Raw genomic sequence first — 14361 nt, forward strand, 5'->3', positions numbered from 1 at the left:
TCGGTCCAGGTGTGGCTTCACTTTCCCATCGGCCAGCTCCAGCCTTGACAATGGCTGTCTCCTTCTGTCCCTGCGCCCAGCCCACATCCGCCCCTGCTTGTGTGTATAGGATGTGTTTGTGTTTGACCCTGCGGGCCGGAGCCCCAGATAGACCCCAGCGGGTAGAAGAAGTGCAGATCTCTTTGGAGAAGGGGTAGACTCATTTGTGAGATGAATGGTTTCTTGTCCCAAAGAGAGGAGTGTGGGTGTGTATGTGTGTGCATGTGTGTGTGCGCGTGTGCGTGTCTGTGTGTGTGTATGGGGGTGGCTTTTGGGGATAAGAAAGCAGTTGTTCAGCTGATGAAAGAGCCCCCACAGAGCTGAGGACTAGGACCAGAGAATTCCTCCTCCAGGGCCGTCTCAGGCCCAGGGGCAGCAGGGCTCAGCATTTGCTTTGGACAGACCTCCTTGGACACCACTGCCACTGCCATGACCTTCCCTGCCGGGCTGCTCCCGCCTCTGCCTCCTGACCCTCTTCTCTTCTTGCACCTATCGCTTCTCCCTCTGGGCTGCCCTCGGAAGCTTCTGCCCACCTGCCCTAACTCCTGCCTCCCCCCCCCCCACTGTGCCCTGTTTCTGTCCTGGGGGGGCAGCCAAGGGGGAGCACAGCTTGTCAGGTTGAGTCAGCCCTGGAAATCTCCACTTGTGTATCCCAAACCCCTCAACAGAACCACCAACCCCGGGGCCCAAGCCCCGCAAGCAGCCCAGAGAAGCTGGTGCCTCACCTTGCCAGGGCTGAGGGGCTTGGCCATGTGATGTCACAGGGCCTCTGTGCCAAGGAGGATGGTCCCCGCCAGGTGTTTTACTCTGGGTCCCCTTCCTGTAGGGGGAGCCAAGCCTTGGAGGCCATTCGGGGGCTGAAATATAACAGGCCAGCAGATCTGGGTGTGACTGTCCTCTTAGCCACGTGCTGGCTGTGTTTCCTTGGGCAAGTTACTCAGCCTCGCTGAGCCTCAGTTTCCAGTTCTATAAAATAGGGCCAATAAGGCCCATCCAAACAGTGTTCTTGCCAGGGATGAGACTAAGAAAGGGAAAGGATCCAGTCAAGTATCTAACACAAGTAAGATGAGAATAAACTATAGTATCTTCCCATCTAACTTTCTCCAACAGCCAAGCCAGAACCTTGGAGGAGTTCCAGCAATGGACAGGAATCTGATGCTTTGTTCCCCACATGTGGCATAAGGATCCCACGCTTCCTACTAGCTGCTGGGGTCACTGACCCAGGGGGGAAGGAGGGGTGGTTTCTTCCCCCAGGCTGGTGATTTGGGCCCAGATAACCCAGAGCCACACACCAGTGGGGCTGCCCACAACCACTGCCCAGAGCAGCTAAATCTGTGGTGAGATCACCCTCCGACTTAGTCCGTGGGAGCTCAGAGACCCTGACCTAAATCCTTCAAGGTGTTGGGGCATCCATACCCTCGTCTGTCAAGTGGAGCTCCCTTCCCGCCTGTGATTATTGCACACAGGACAGTCATGGGCGTAGGGAACAGCAGAAACAGTCTGGTCTCTGGGGCAACGGGGGGTTGCAGAATCTTTGCCTTCGGGGATGTCCAGCCTTGTGGAGAGATGAGGAGGTATCACCATGTAAAGAGATTAGAGAGAGACATCAGAGCCCCTTCAGGCAAGGGCAGGGGAGTCACAGGGTGGTCCCCACCCCAGCCTACAGCACAGGGCTATGGCCGGGAGGTCGGGAGGCCCCTGGAGGGGGCTGGGGACTCTGTGGCCAGTGGGGCCTCAGTAGCACCTGAACCTGTGCTTTTCACACCGTCCCTTGGAGCCCAGGCCTGAGCAAGAAGAAGGGGTGGGTTCAAGGCCACACCACTAGAGTTAGAGCCATGGCGAAGAGCCCGGTCCTGGAGGGGTTTGGACCCAGAGTGGGCATCCCAGGGGTGGACAGCAAGTGCAGGCCTGGAGGGAAAAGAGCGGTTGCTGGTGGGACACTAAGGGGAGCAGCCTCGTTGTTGCAGAGTTAGGGGCTGACTGATGAAGGGGAGCCCTGCCCAGCCTTGCCCTCCAGCTACAGACGGCAGGACTTGGGAGAGGTGGTGCCCCCGTGGATGAAGTGCCCTCTGTGGACCAGGCTCTGGGGGCATCTTTCAGTACCTGGAGTCTGCACCTTGAAGAAGCAGGCTGGCAGGGATCATCAAGTTTGCCCTCCTTCCCTGGTCCATGTTACATTTTACACGTGGGAAACCCAAAAGGCCAGGGCCCCGGCTCCACAGACAGAGGGAGGGAGCTCTATGTGTCCTGGCCTCTGCTCTGGCCAGTCCCCACAGGCCGTGGAAATGTCCGAGAGACCAACTTGCCTTTCACCTCCATGGCCCGAGCTCCTCGGGGCTTCGGAGAGGAAACAGCTTGCTGCCCCACCTGCCCATCCAGCCGGCCGGCAAGCAGGACTCCTGGCCCTTAGGCCTGGCTGTGTGCTCTGGTCTGTGCCCCCGGGCCTCGCTGGGCCTCAGTTTCTCCATTGTAACTTGAGAGTGAGGTTGGGTCAGTTGACTGTTCCGCCTTTCGTCCTTTCGTGGTGTCGTCTTGAATGGTGGCCGGCGGAAGGGAGCTGGAGTGCCCGTGAGGGCCAGGCCGGAGCACACTGGTCGGCGATGAGGGGAGTTCTGGCCTCGCTTCTCTAACCCACAGCTGCCTGTGTGACCCTCCTGAGGGGCAAAGCTGTGCCCCATCTGAGGCTATGGGGGGGATGTCAAGCTGCCGAGGAGAGGACAGCCTGCTCGGAGGCCTCTGGCTGCCCAGGGATACCCACGGGGCCACCCGTGGGCAGGGGTGTGTGGCCACAAGATGGGGGAGAGGTTTTTTCAGGGTGTAATTTGTGCTCTTCTGGCACCCACCAAACTTCCCCTTCCTCTTGACAAGTTGCTGCCAAAACAGCCCCGATTCCTGTGGACTTGCTTAAATCTTATCCAGAAAAAAAAAAAAGGAAAAGAAAAGAGAAAAAAAATAAGAGGGTTGTTATTTGTGAAATTGCATTTCCCAGCCATGAGGGTGAGTCACACCATTTGGAGCTTCAAGTTTCTTGTTTGGATGAACTTTTCTCTGGGAGGCTGGGGCGATACTGCCCTCCCCCAGACCAGTTCTGGTGGGGAGAGGTCTAGAGACAAGCTAAGGAGAGACCTTGATAGTTGGAAGGTCCAGGTGCTCCCAAGGCCAGGTAGGGCTGGACAGGCTGTACCTGAGCTGCCCCAGGGGAGCTTTAAAATGCAGACTTGGGCTTCGGGGAGTTAGTGTTTAACAGGGACAGAGTTTCAGTTTGGAATAATGAAAAATTTCTGGAGATGGATTCTGGTGAGGGTTGTACGATAAAGGATGTGAATGTACTTAATGCCACTGAACTGCGCACTTAAAAATTGTTAAAAGGGTAGGTTTTATGTAATGTATATTTTACTGCAATGAAACAGTGCAGTAGATTTTGGGCCCTCATTCCTAGGTGGCTGCTTTGGTAGGTCTGAGGTGGGGTCCAGAAAACTGTATTTGTTAAAAGTGTCCCAGGCCATTCAATACAAGGTTGGACACACTCATCTAATCTGTAAAATGGGGACAGTGACATAGGGCTGTGGTGAGCGTCAGCTATCTTAACACGTGTAAAGTTTCCAACACCAGGGACATTAAAGTGCTCAGTATATGTTACTATTATCATCTAATCCCACTTCCTTTGGGACCCTCCCCACATTCTTTAAGGTTGTCCAGTCTTGGCTCGCATACCTCCAGGGATGGGGGGCCCTCTGCCTTTCAGGATGGACCATCTGGGGCTATCTAAGAGCTGGAGGGTTGCCCTCAGAGTTGATGCAGGTTTGTGTGGGATCTTCCACAGTAGCCCTGGGCAGTGGTAGAGCAGAGATGGTCATTAGGACCCTTTGAGTTCAATGCCCAGTCACTGCAAACTGACTGTGTGTTGGGCCTGGCTGCCCTGGATGTGGTGTCTCTGTCTTTCCTTCCAGATCCCAGGCTGTGGTCCAAACCTACATGGGAGAGAACAGAGGCCCAGAGAGGGAAAGGGCTGGCCCAGGGTCACATAACAGGGTGTCCAGGGAGCCAAGAAGAGTGAGGGCTGTGTCCTCTAGGGAGGAGTGCCAGACCCCCAGAGGCGTACATGTGTGAGGGGTGGGATCTGTCCTGGTTGGACGAGGGGTGTCTGATCCCCTGGGGCCAGCTCTCAGCTCACCTCCCTCCCTTCCCGCACTGAGGGGACACAGAAAGCACTGTCCCTACCCCGGGGTCCTTCTGTCCCATCTTTGTAAGGGAGCCTGAGGCAACTTCCTCTTGGTGGCTCTCCTCCCCTGTGAGCCTAGGGACCCCCGAGAACAAGGCTGTGTTGTCTCTCCAACAAGGCTCCCCAAGGTCTGTAGTTCACTGCTGGGGTTCTTGGGCACCTTAGCTGGGGCCAGGTGTGCCCAAGCCCCATGCCCAGGTATGTCATCAGCCTCCTGGGGAAGCTGCCTCTTTCCAGCCTTGGCCTGGCCCCAGGAGAGGGGCCCATGGCCATTCCCTGCCAGCCTCACCGCAGGCCCCACCTTTGCTAAATTCCAGTGTGCCCGGCCGCCCAGAGCCCGTGACTCCTATAAATAGAAGCTGTATACACCAGGAGGGGGCCTGGGCCGCGTCTGCTTTGAAGCCAGGCAAGACATCTGGTTCCTGTCAACTGGAGGTGGGAGAGGTGAGAGAGGTGGGCCACTTCCTCCCCGGGCTTCCAGAGAGCTGGCCTGGGCCTGGACGAGGGCTCCCCGGAGCACTGTGTGCACAGGCCTCGGGCTGCAGGAGACCAGGCAAAATGCTGGACTTCCGTCTCTTCTTCTGTACGTACGATGGAAACAATGCTGCGAGCTGATGTCTCAAGTCACCCCACTAGGACATGGCAGAGCCCCGGCTCTAACAGGTTGCTTTCTGCCGTACATCTTACCCCTGGCAGTGTGTAGAGAACTAATGATCATCGTCATCACCATCACCATATACTGAGTGCTTCCTCAGTGCCCGGCAGGAAATAAAGGGCTTTACATTCTTGGCCTCACGTTAACCTCATAGAAACCCTTGGAGGTAGCTATCGTTACTCCCATTTACCGGATGGGGCCACTGAGGCCCCGAGTGGTTAACCGGATTGTCCTTGGATGCACAGCTAGAGGTAGGACTTGAATGCAGCCTCCAGGAAGCTGGAGCCCGCAGGTGGCTGAAGGGTCACTATGAATTCATGTGTGTGTGTGTGCGCGCGTGTGCGTGTGTGTGTGTGTGTGTATGGGCCTGTGGAAGTTCCCAGGAGGCCAGAGCAGCGCAAGGGGCCAGGCCTCCAGAGCCCTCACAGCCTCTGTCCCCTGCAGGCGCTGAGCAGCAGCGTGTACAAGAGCGCCTCGCCCTACGGCTCCCTCAACAACATCGCCGACGGCCTCAGCTCCCTCACCGAGCACTTCTCCGAGCTGACCCTCACCTCTGAGACCCGCAAGCCCAGCAAGCGGCCCCCACCCAACTACCTGTGCCACCTGTGCTTCAACAAAGGACACTACATCAAGGACTGCCCCCAGGTAAGGCAGCCCGGCCCCGGTGGGGCTCAGGGCCCCTGCTGACCTGTGGCCCGGCCTCCGTGGGTAGAGCAGGGGGACCAGTCCCCCCAGGGTCCCTTCGGCGAGCGCCTGGCCCCGTGGCTGCTGGTCGCCACCTTTTTTGTCCCCTCTGGTTTTTCTGAGGCAGGCTGGCTGGTATGGACGGGACAGAGCCCCCAGCTTGGTGCTGCACTGGCCGGTCAGCAATCTGGGTGGGGGACCCCAGAATGAGGTTCTGGGCCTTGGAGTCACCCCAGTCGTCCTGCCGAGGTGGGTCCTGTTACCGTGGGGCAGGAGGGGGCCGGCAGCGTCTTCACAGCTCTCCCGAGAGCCCGCCGCCTCCCGCTCACAGGGAAGGAATGTGGGCTCTGGGCCAGGGATCCAGATGTGCGCCCCCTCCCCCAGGCCCCGCCTCTGCCTCCTCTGCAGCCTGCTCCCCTGAGGGGGAGGGGGCGCCCTGCCCGCGCCCTGTGCCCCTGGGATAGGTCTAGGTGAATGAAGGCCTCGGGGCACCGTGGGCTGGGTGTCGCTCCATTGGTGTGGGAAGGGGGTCGGGAGACCGAGGCGTTCAGGAGCAGCCCCGTCTCTCACCCGGTGCTTTGCCACGACAAGGTGGGGCTCCGGGGGGCAGACCCCACTCACCAGGCGACCCTGACTCTCTGACCAACATGGCTGTGGAATCCTGGGGAGAGAGAGGTTAAGAGTTGTGTTAAATACCATACGAGATTATCAGTGATTTTTTTTTCCCTATTGTTTTTTCATACTTTCCACTGTTTTTAGAACGTGGTACTACTTTTATTTTGTACGTGTAATAGAAATGGAATCCTGGAAACTCAGAAAATCCGTGTAGTTTTGACCTCCAGATGTGGGCAGCCGAGGGTGTGGCTGGGCAGGGCTGGGTCCCTCCAGGACCGGAGGGAGGTCGAGGTGCGATTGCCAATCACCGCTCTTCTCAGAAATGACCGTGCCATGCCTCAGGTCCTTGGCTACTTCAAGTACGGCCGGCCACAGCTGCATCAGTGTCGCCCCAGAGCTTGTTAGAAATGCAGAATCTCAGGCCCAGCCCAGAACTGTGTTCTAGTAAGATCCCCGGTGATTCAGCCGGTGACCTCAGCCCTCCCCCCAGCCCTGGCCAAGAGAGGCCCACCCACCCCGGACCCACTGATGGGCTGCCCTCCAGATCCGCACTCCCCTGTGCCCTGTCTACCCTCAGTATACACAGTAAGCAAGGGACCCTTTGCATGAGGAGATCCTGGCAGAGGGTGAGGATCTGGTTGGCGCTCAGAGATGTGCCCTCGGCCCACCCAGTGAGCCTTCCCCAGCTGAGCCGCCAGCACAGGGGCTGTCAGCTCTCAGGCACTCTGCCTACAGGGCAGAGCAGAACTCCACCAGGTTTAAGGAGGAGACAGGCAGTGTGCTAAGTGCTCTCCAAGCATTTCATTCAACGCTCACTTCTGCCTGGTGTGCTAAGTGCTTTTAATAGCCTCCTGTTACGGGATGCTTTGTGTGAGTGAAGGTCTCACACTGGACCATCAAGCCAGTCACTGGAGGAGTGGAGATTTCAACCCCACAGGCAGGTGATGCTCAGACATAAGCAGGGGCTCTCAGGGGCTCTGAGGAGGTGTGCTCCTGCTGGGCAGACAGCCTGGGAAAGCTTCCAGGAGGAGAGGGGCTTGAGTGGGGCTGGCAGGTTGATGGGACAAGGGTGACCAGTATCCAAAGGCAACAGATGATGAGTCAGAGGTGGAGGGATGGCGAAGGTGTGTGTGTATTTGCGCACGCGCTGCGCTCTCCCAGACGGCCCAGAGCTCTTCCCAGTGTGAGAGGTAGGAGGGTCCCTCTCCTAGGTGCCTCTCACTTTCTACCACTGTGCTAACCACGGTCCTTCCTTTATATGGGTTACACAGTGTGTTCGCTTATCTTGTGCAGGGCTCTTAACTCTGTGGCTGAAGTAGGAGTAATAGCCCCATTTTACAGTTGGAGAAACAGAGTCTCAGAAAGGTGACGTGCTGAGGAGAGGGCAGAACCCTGGTCTTGGGGCCTCGGTGCTCTTTGTTTCCTTGAGCATCCACACCGCTCCAGGCTGAGACTTCCATGGCCTGTGGAGCCTGTTTCTCCCTTGAGCTGGTAGAGCCCCTCTTCCGGCCCCATCTCAAACTTGATTCTATCTGGGATTCCTGCAGACCCAAGTATCTCCCTTCACTCTTCATGAGGGTCACCATCCGTAAAACGAGGCTAGTGAGAGCACTAACACAGAGGACTGCTGTGAGGACTCAATGAAGTAATGCATGAAAAGTGCTTAGCACAATGCCTGGCACACAGGAAGCACTCAGTAACTGTTGGCCAGCATTATTTTTGTCTCCCTTGCATCACAATGCAGAGTGCACATACTTAGATAAGTATTTTAGCAGGCTGGAATATGATTGGATGCTCTTCACCCCTCACCTGACCGCAAGCCCCAGGGGCAAGTGCTGGGCTAGATTCATCTCTGCCAGCCCAGGTACCATAAAGTACAGCAGGTGCTTAGTACAAGTCTTCCTGAATGAAGGAACAGGTGGAAATCTTTGTTTCAAATGAACTATTATGTAAGAGCTCAGCATTTATAATATTTAAAAGTGAAATGCTTATTTTTGGTAACAGCTTTAATGAGTTGTAATTCAACCATTTACAATATACAAGTTGATGATTCTTAGTATATTCACAGAGCTGTGCAACCATCACCACAATCAATTAAAGAACATTTTTGTCACCTCAAAAAGAAACCTCATACTCTTTAGCTATCACCCTCTGAACCCCCATCTCCTAACAACCACTAATCTACTTTCAGTCTCTGTAGATTTCCCTATTCTGGACATTTCATATAAATAGATTCATATAATATGTGGTCTTTTGTCACCGGATTCTTTCACTTAGCGTATTGTTTTCAAGGTTCATTCATGTAATAACATTTATCAGTTCCATGATTCGGGAAGTATTCCATCCTGTTTTATTTTCTGGAAGAGTTTGTGGAGAATTAATATAAATTCTTCTTTAAATGGTTAGTGGAATTCACCTGTGAAGCCATCCGAGCTTGGGCTTTCTTTTGTGAGTAGATGTTTTTTATTACTAATTGAATCTCTTTATTTGTTATGGGTCTATTCTGATTTTCTATTTCTTCTTGAGTCAGTTTCTGTAGCTTGTGTATTTCTAGAATTTGTCCATCTCATCTAAATTATCTAATTTATTGGCATACAGTTGCTCATCATATTCTCTTATAATCCTTTTCATATTGTTTTATAATGTCCCCCTCTTTCACTTCTGATTCTTATAATTTGAGTCTTCTCTCTTTTTTTTATTGGTCATTCTAGCTAAAGGTTTGTCAACTTTGTTGAACTTTTTAAAGAACCAACTTTTGGTTTAGTGGATTTCCTCTATTGTTTTTCTATTCTTATTTCCTTACTTTCTATTCTAATCTTTTTAAAAATTGTGGCAAAATACATATAACATAAAATTTACTATTTTAACCATGTGTCAATGTACACAGTTCAGTGGCATTAAGTACATTCACATGGTTGTGCAACCATCACCACCATCCATCCCCAGAACACTTCTTATCTTGCAAAACTGAAACTCTGTACCCATTAAGCAATAATTCCCTCCCCTTCCCTCCCCCAACCCCTGGCAACTATTATTACACTTTCTGTCTCTAAGAATTTCACTACTCTAGGTACCTCATATAAATGGAATCATACAGTAGTTACCCTTTTGTGACTGGCTTATTTCACTTAGCATAATGTCCTCAAGGTTCACTCATGTTATAGCATGTGTCAGAATTTCCTTCCTTTTTGAAAGCTAAATAATATTCCATTGTGTGTGTGTATCTGTGTGTCTGTGTGTATGCCTCATTTTGTTTATCCATTTATTCATCAGTGGACAACTGGATTGTTTCTACCTTTTGGCTATTGTGAATAATGCTGCTATGAACATGGGTGTACAAATATCTCTTTGAGTCCTGCTTTCAATTCTTCACTCTAATCTTTATTATTTCCTTTCTTTAGCTTGCTTTATGTTTAGTTTGCTCTTCTTTTTCTAGTTTCTTGAGGTGGAAGGTTAGGATACTGATTGTACATCTTTTTTTTTTTAAATTAAATGTGGGTGTTCATAGCTATAAATTTTCCTCTGAGCTGCATCCCATAAGTTTGGTATGTTGTATTTTCATTTTCATTTATCACAGGGTATTTTCTGATTTCCCTTGTGATTTCTTCTTGGACCCACTGGTTATTTAGGAGTATGTTGTTTAATTCCACATATTTGTGAGTTCCTCAGATATCTTTTTTTTTTTAATGATTTCTAGTTTTATTCCATCGTGGTTGGAAAACATACTTTGTATTATTTCAGTGCTTCTAAATTAATTGTGATTTGTTTCATAGCCTAGAATTTGGGCTGTCCTGGAGAATGGTTCATGTGCACTTGAGAAGAAAGTATTCTGCTATTGTTGGGTGGAGAATTCTATAGATGTCTGTTAGGTCTAGTTGGTTTATAGTGTTGTTCATGTCTTCTGACTTCTTGTTGATGTTCTGCCTAGTTCTATTGTAAATTGTTGTAAATAGGGTTATTGAAATCTGTATTATTGTTGAATTGACGATTTTTTCTTCAGTTCTGTCGGGTTTTGCTACATGTATTTTGATGCTCTGTTATTAGGCACATATATGTTTATAACTGTTGTATTTTCCTGATGGAGTGATCCTTTTACCATTATAAAATGTCCCTCTTTATCTCTAGCAACATTTTTTGTTTTAAAGTCTATTTTGTCTGATATTAGTGTAGCCTGCTTTCTTATGGTTGCTGTTTACCTGATATAGCTCTTTCCATCCTTTTACTTTCAATTCATTCATAGCTTTGGATCTAAACTGTGTCTCCTGTAGACAGCATATAGTTAGATCTTGCTTTACTTTTTATCCAGTCTGACAATCCCTGCTTTTTGTTTGGGTTGCTTAATCCATTCACATTATTAATAATGCTATTGTTAATGCTCTTTTCATATATGCTATTATTAATATAGTTGGATTTAGGTCTGCCATTTAACTTTTTGATTTTGAAATTGCTCGTGTCTTTTTTGTCCCTCTGTTCCTCCTTCACTGCTTCCTTTTGCATTAAGTGATAATTTTCTAATGTAACCTTTTAACTTCTTTAATTATTTTTTCTCCATTTTTAAAAGCTATTTCCTTAGTGGTTGCTCCAGGGCTTATCTTATACCTCTTAACTCATCAGAATGTGCTTCAGATTTATACTAACTTAACTCCAGTGAGAAATGTTACTTAACTCCAATATAGAAATGTAACTCCTTTGTAGCTCTATACTTTTTTCCTTGTTCTTGTGGCATTATTGTTTACGTATTACATCTATGTATGTTACAAATTCAACAATACTTGTTATAATTATTACTTTAGTTAGCTTTATGTGTTTTAGAGAAGCTGGGAGAAGAAATGAGAGCAATTATATATCCATAGCTTATGTCATATTAGCCTCCTTATTTCCCATTTCCAATTCTTATCATTTGTTCCTGTGGATTCAAGTTACCACTTGGTGTTCTTTCCTTAGCCCGAGACAGATTTTCTCCCACCCACCTCCTTTGTGCTATTATTGGCAAATGTACTACATTTCTATGTTATAGGACAAATAATACAATTATATACATATTGTTTTATAAATTGCTTTTTGAATCAGAGAAGAAGCTAAGAGAAGAAAAGAAATATGCACTTATACTGTCTTTTACAATTACATAATCACCTTATCAGTGCTCCTTGTTTTTTTCATGTGTATTTACATTACTCTCTGAGGTCCCTTACTTTCAGCCTGAAGAACTTCCTTTAGTATGTCTTGAAAGATTGGTGTGCTAGCGATGAATTCTCTGTTTTTGTTTACCTGAGAATGTCTTTATCTCACTTTCATTTTTTAAAGATTTCTTTGTTGGGTATAAAATTCTTGGCTGACAGATATTTTTAAATTTGAGCACATTAAATATGTTATCCCACTGCCCTCTGGCCTCCACTGTTTCTGATGAGAAGCCAGTTAATATTATTGGAAATCCATCATAAATGACATGCCATTTTTCTCTTGCTGCTTTCAAGATTTTCTCCTTGTTTTAGCTTTCAGCAGTTTTACTATGATGTGTCCATTTTTGGATCTCTTCATCTTTATCATACTTGGCGTCTGTTGAGCTGCTTGGATGCGTTGATTAAAATTTTAAATCAGATTTGGGAAATTTTCAGCCATTATTTCTTTGAATAACTTTTCTACTCCTTTCTCTCCTCTCCTTTTGTGGAATGACTTTTAAATGGTCTAATGCTTTTAAAATCTTAAATGGTCTAACTGGGGGTGGAATGTGCAGGACACTAGGCCAGCCCTGCCTGGGTCCTGAAGCTGCCCATGGAGCCCCAGGCTCTGAAGAAGGTAGCAGTGCAAATGTGGTTAAAGCATTTACTGCCAACAGCCTGGGTAGTGGGATACAGGAACCAGAGGATGGTAACCTGTTAATTGATTCTTTTCCAACCTTAAGGGTGGAGAGAGGTGTCCAGAGTTCAGCTCATCAGACTGATGAGGCTTCTCATAGGTACCAGGTGCAGTGCAAGGGGATTGGGCACTACAGGAAGAGGGGTAGCCCCAAAAGCAGAGGCAGAAAGTGCGGGAGACAAGTTCCCAGTGTTGGTGAAAGGCAGCCCCTCTTTGCGGGGTGAGGCTGTGCCTGGGCCAGGGTCTCTCTCCAACCAATGTCAGCACTGGCCCAAGAAGACTGGGACGCAAGAATGTCTACCATTCAGCTCTTGACAAATCTGTCCCTGTTGCAGTCCCCACACAGTGTGCCAGGTGTCAATTCAAGGGTAATAATAATATGAACAGCAATAATAACAGTCTCTCAGCATTGAGTTTACCACTGAGCTTAGTGTGTAATATGCATTAGCTCATTTAATTGTCTCAAAAACTCTATCAGGTCAATTGCCAGATGATAAAACCGAGGCCCAGAGAAGTTGGCTGGCTTGTCTAAGGTCACACAGCTAATGAACAGCAAAGCTGGAATTGGAACTCAGGCCTTCCTGATTCCATAGCCCATGCTTTTTAAATTAGATTCTACCATCAGCTTTAGCGTCCAGACTTTGATCTCCACCATCATTCTCAGAAAAGGTTCTTTAAAAAATGGGTTGCTGGAAATAAAGAGGGACAAAGACAATGTGGGCAAAAGCCATATCAGGCCTGGTCTGGCCAAGTCATTGTGTCTTGTTCGAGTCGACCGCTGGTCCAGCCCCAGGGTTTCTGTTGCCCCAGTGCAGTCAAGGAGGCCGGGGGTGGCTGGGGCTGCCATCTCTGGTGACTGCAGAAATCCCAGGTGGCTGTAGGGATGTCATGGGTGCTCTCTGTTGGGCCTGCCTGCAGGGTCACCTGTGTGTGTCATGTTGGCTTCTGCACACTGATGTGGCAGGACCTGTTCCGCGTCAGCCGCGCTTGCCCGCGTGGGTATGTGTGTTTGTGGTGGGACCTTGGCTCCGTGCCATATCCGTGCCCAGGACACACAATCTGCCAGGACAGAGCTGGGCCCAGCACTCAGTACAATTGCCCAGCCTTTCCTGAGCTCCTACTATGTGTCAGGCCTGTGCTAGATAAAGCTCTACCTTTGTCCTCAGTGGAACAGAGTGGACAACAGAAACGCTGTTGACCATTTAGGGTGACCAGGGCTGCAGTTAAGGTTTGCAGTGAGATACCAGCTCTGCCTGGGGGTTCATGGGAGACCTCAGAGAGGAGGAGTCTGAGTCTGGGGCGGGGAAGGTTTCCAAGCAAGCGTGTAAATAGTGGGAATTTGCCTTCTGGGAACCACGAGCCCTTGGCGAAGGCTAGCACTCTGGGTGCCTGAGGGGAGGGGTGGGAGATGTGGCTGCAGCAGGTGGTGAAAGACCTGTGTGCCAGGCTGCACAAACTTGGACTTTATCTGGAGGGCAAGAAGAAGCCATCCAAGCGTTTTAGGTGACATTCTCGGATTGGCATTTTGAAAGATCATGCTGGTGGCAGTTGGGAGGCCCGGCTGGAAGAGGCAAGACTGCAGACGAAACCAGTCTAGGAACATGGATAGATGATAAGACCAGATATAAGGCAAGGGCAAGCAAAGGTTGGAGGTGAGGGGACAAATTCCAGACATGATGAGAAAGTAGCGTCTGTGGGGCATGGTGACCAGGCAGGTGAGGGGGAGAGGGGTAAAGTGTCAGGGAGGGCTACCAGATCGCTGAAGTGGCCACCTGGGCCAGTTGGGTGCCACTACCTGGGATGTAAATACACCTGCCTGAGAAGATAGGCTCCTCTTCATCTAATCATTCAGCAAACATTTATTGAACACTACTATGTGCCAAGCACGTAGTAGGCATTTGAGGATGCCACAGTGAACAGACCAGGAAAGCTTCCCACTCTCTTGGAGCTTATGTTCCAGTGGGCGAAGTCAGACAATAAGCACAAATCAGTAAGAAAAGAAGGAGCTATGACGTGGCAAGGAGTGCTCTGCAGAATATGAGTGCTTTGACCTAGAGTGCCAGGCCGACTTCTCTGGGAGAAACAGCAGGCACGCTGAGGGCCCACTATTCTTTCAGGGGCCCACAAAAATGCTGTAATTTTCATTTATTTTAAAACCAGAAGAAGGAAAATGAATGTAATAATAATGAGTATGTAATAATGAATCCAGCCTGGGTAATATTTATCTTTATACCAACACAGTCATAAAATAGAATTTTTAATCACTTTTTATGGAGGAGGGGGCCCACAA

General features: G+C 49.6%; 1 protein-coding gene across 1 annotated transcript in view; it reads left to right on the top strand.

Moving 5' to 3' along the window:
* The window catches only part of ZCCHC24 (zinc finger CCHC-type containing 24), a 61263-nt gene that overhangs the window by 7098 nt on the left and 39804 nt on the right, over window positions 1–14361 (top strand). Inside the window, exon 2 of the mRNA XM_061179979.1 lies at window positions 5361–5561. Coding sequence (XP_061035962.1) covers window positions 5361–5561 — 201 coding nt within the window. The remainder of the gene's footprint in view (window positions 1–5360; window positions 5562–14361) is intronic.

The sequence above is a fragment of the Eubalaena glacialis genome, chromosome 1 (assembly GCF_028564815.1).
Source record: "Eubalaena glacialis isolate mEubGla1 chromosome 1, mEubGla1.1.hap2.+ XY, whole genome shotgun sequence".
Classification (NCBI taxonomy): domain Eukaryota; kingdom Metazoa; phylum Chordata; class Mammalia; order Artiodactyla; family Balaenidae; genus Eubalaena; species Eubalaena glacialis.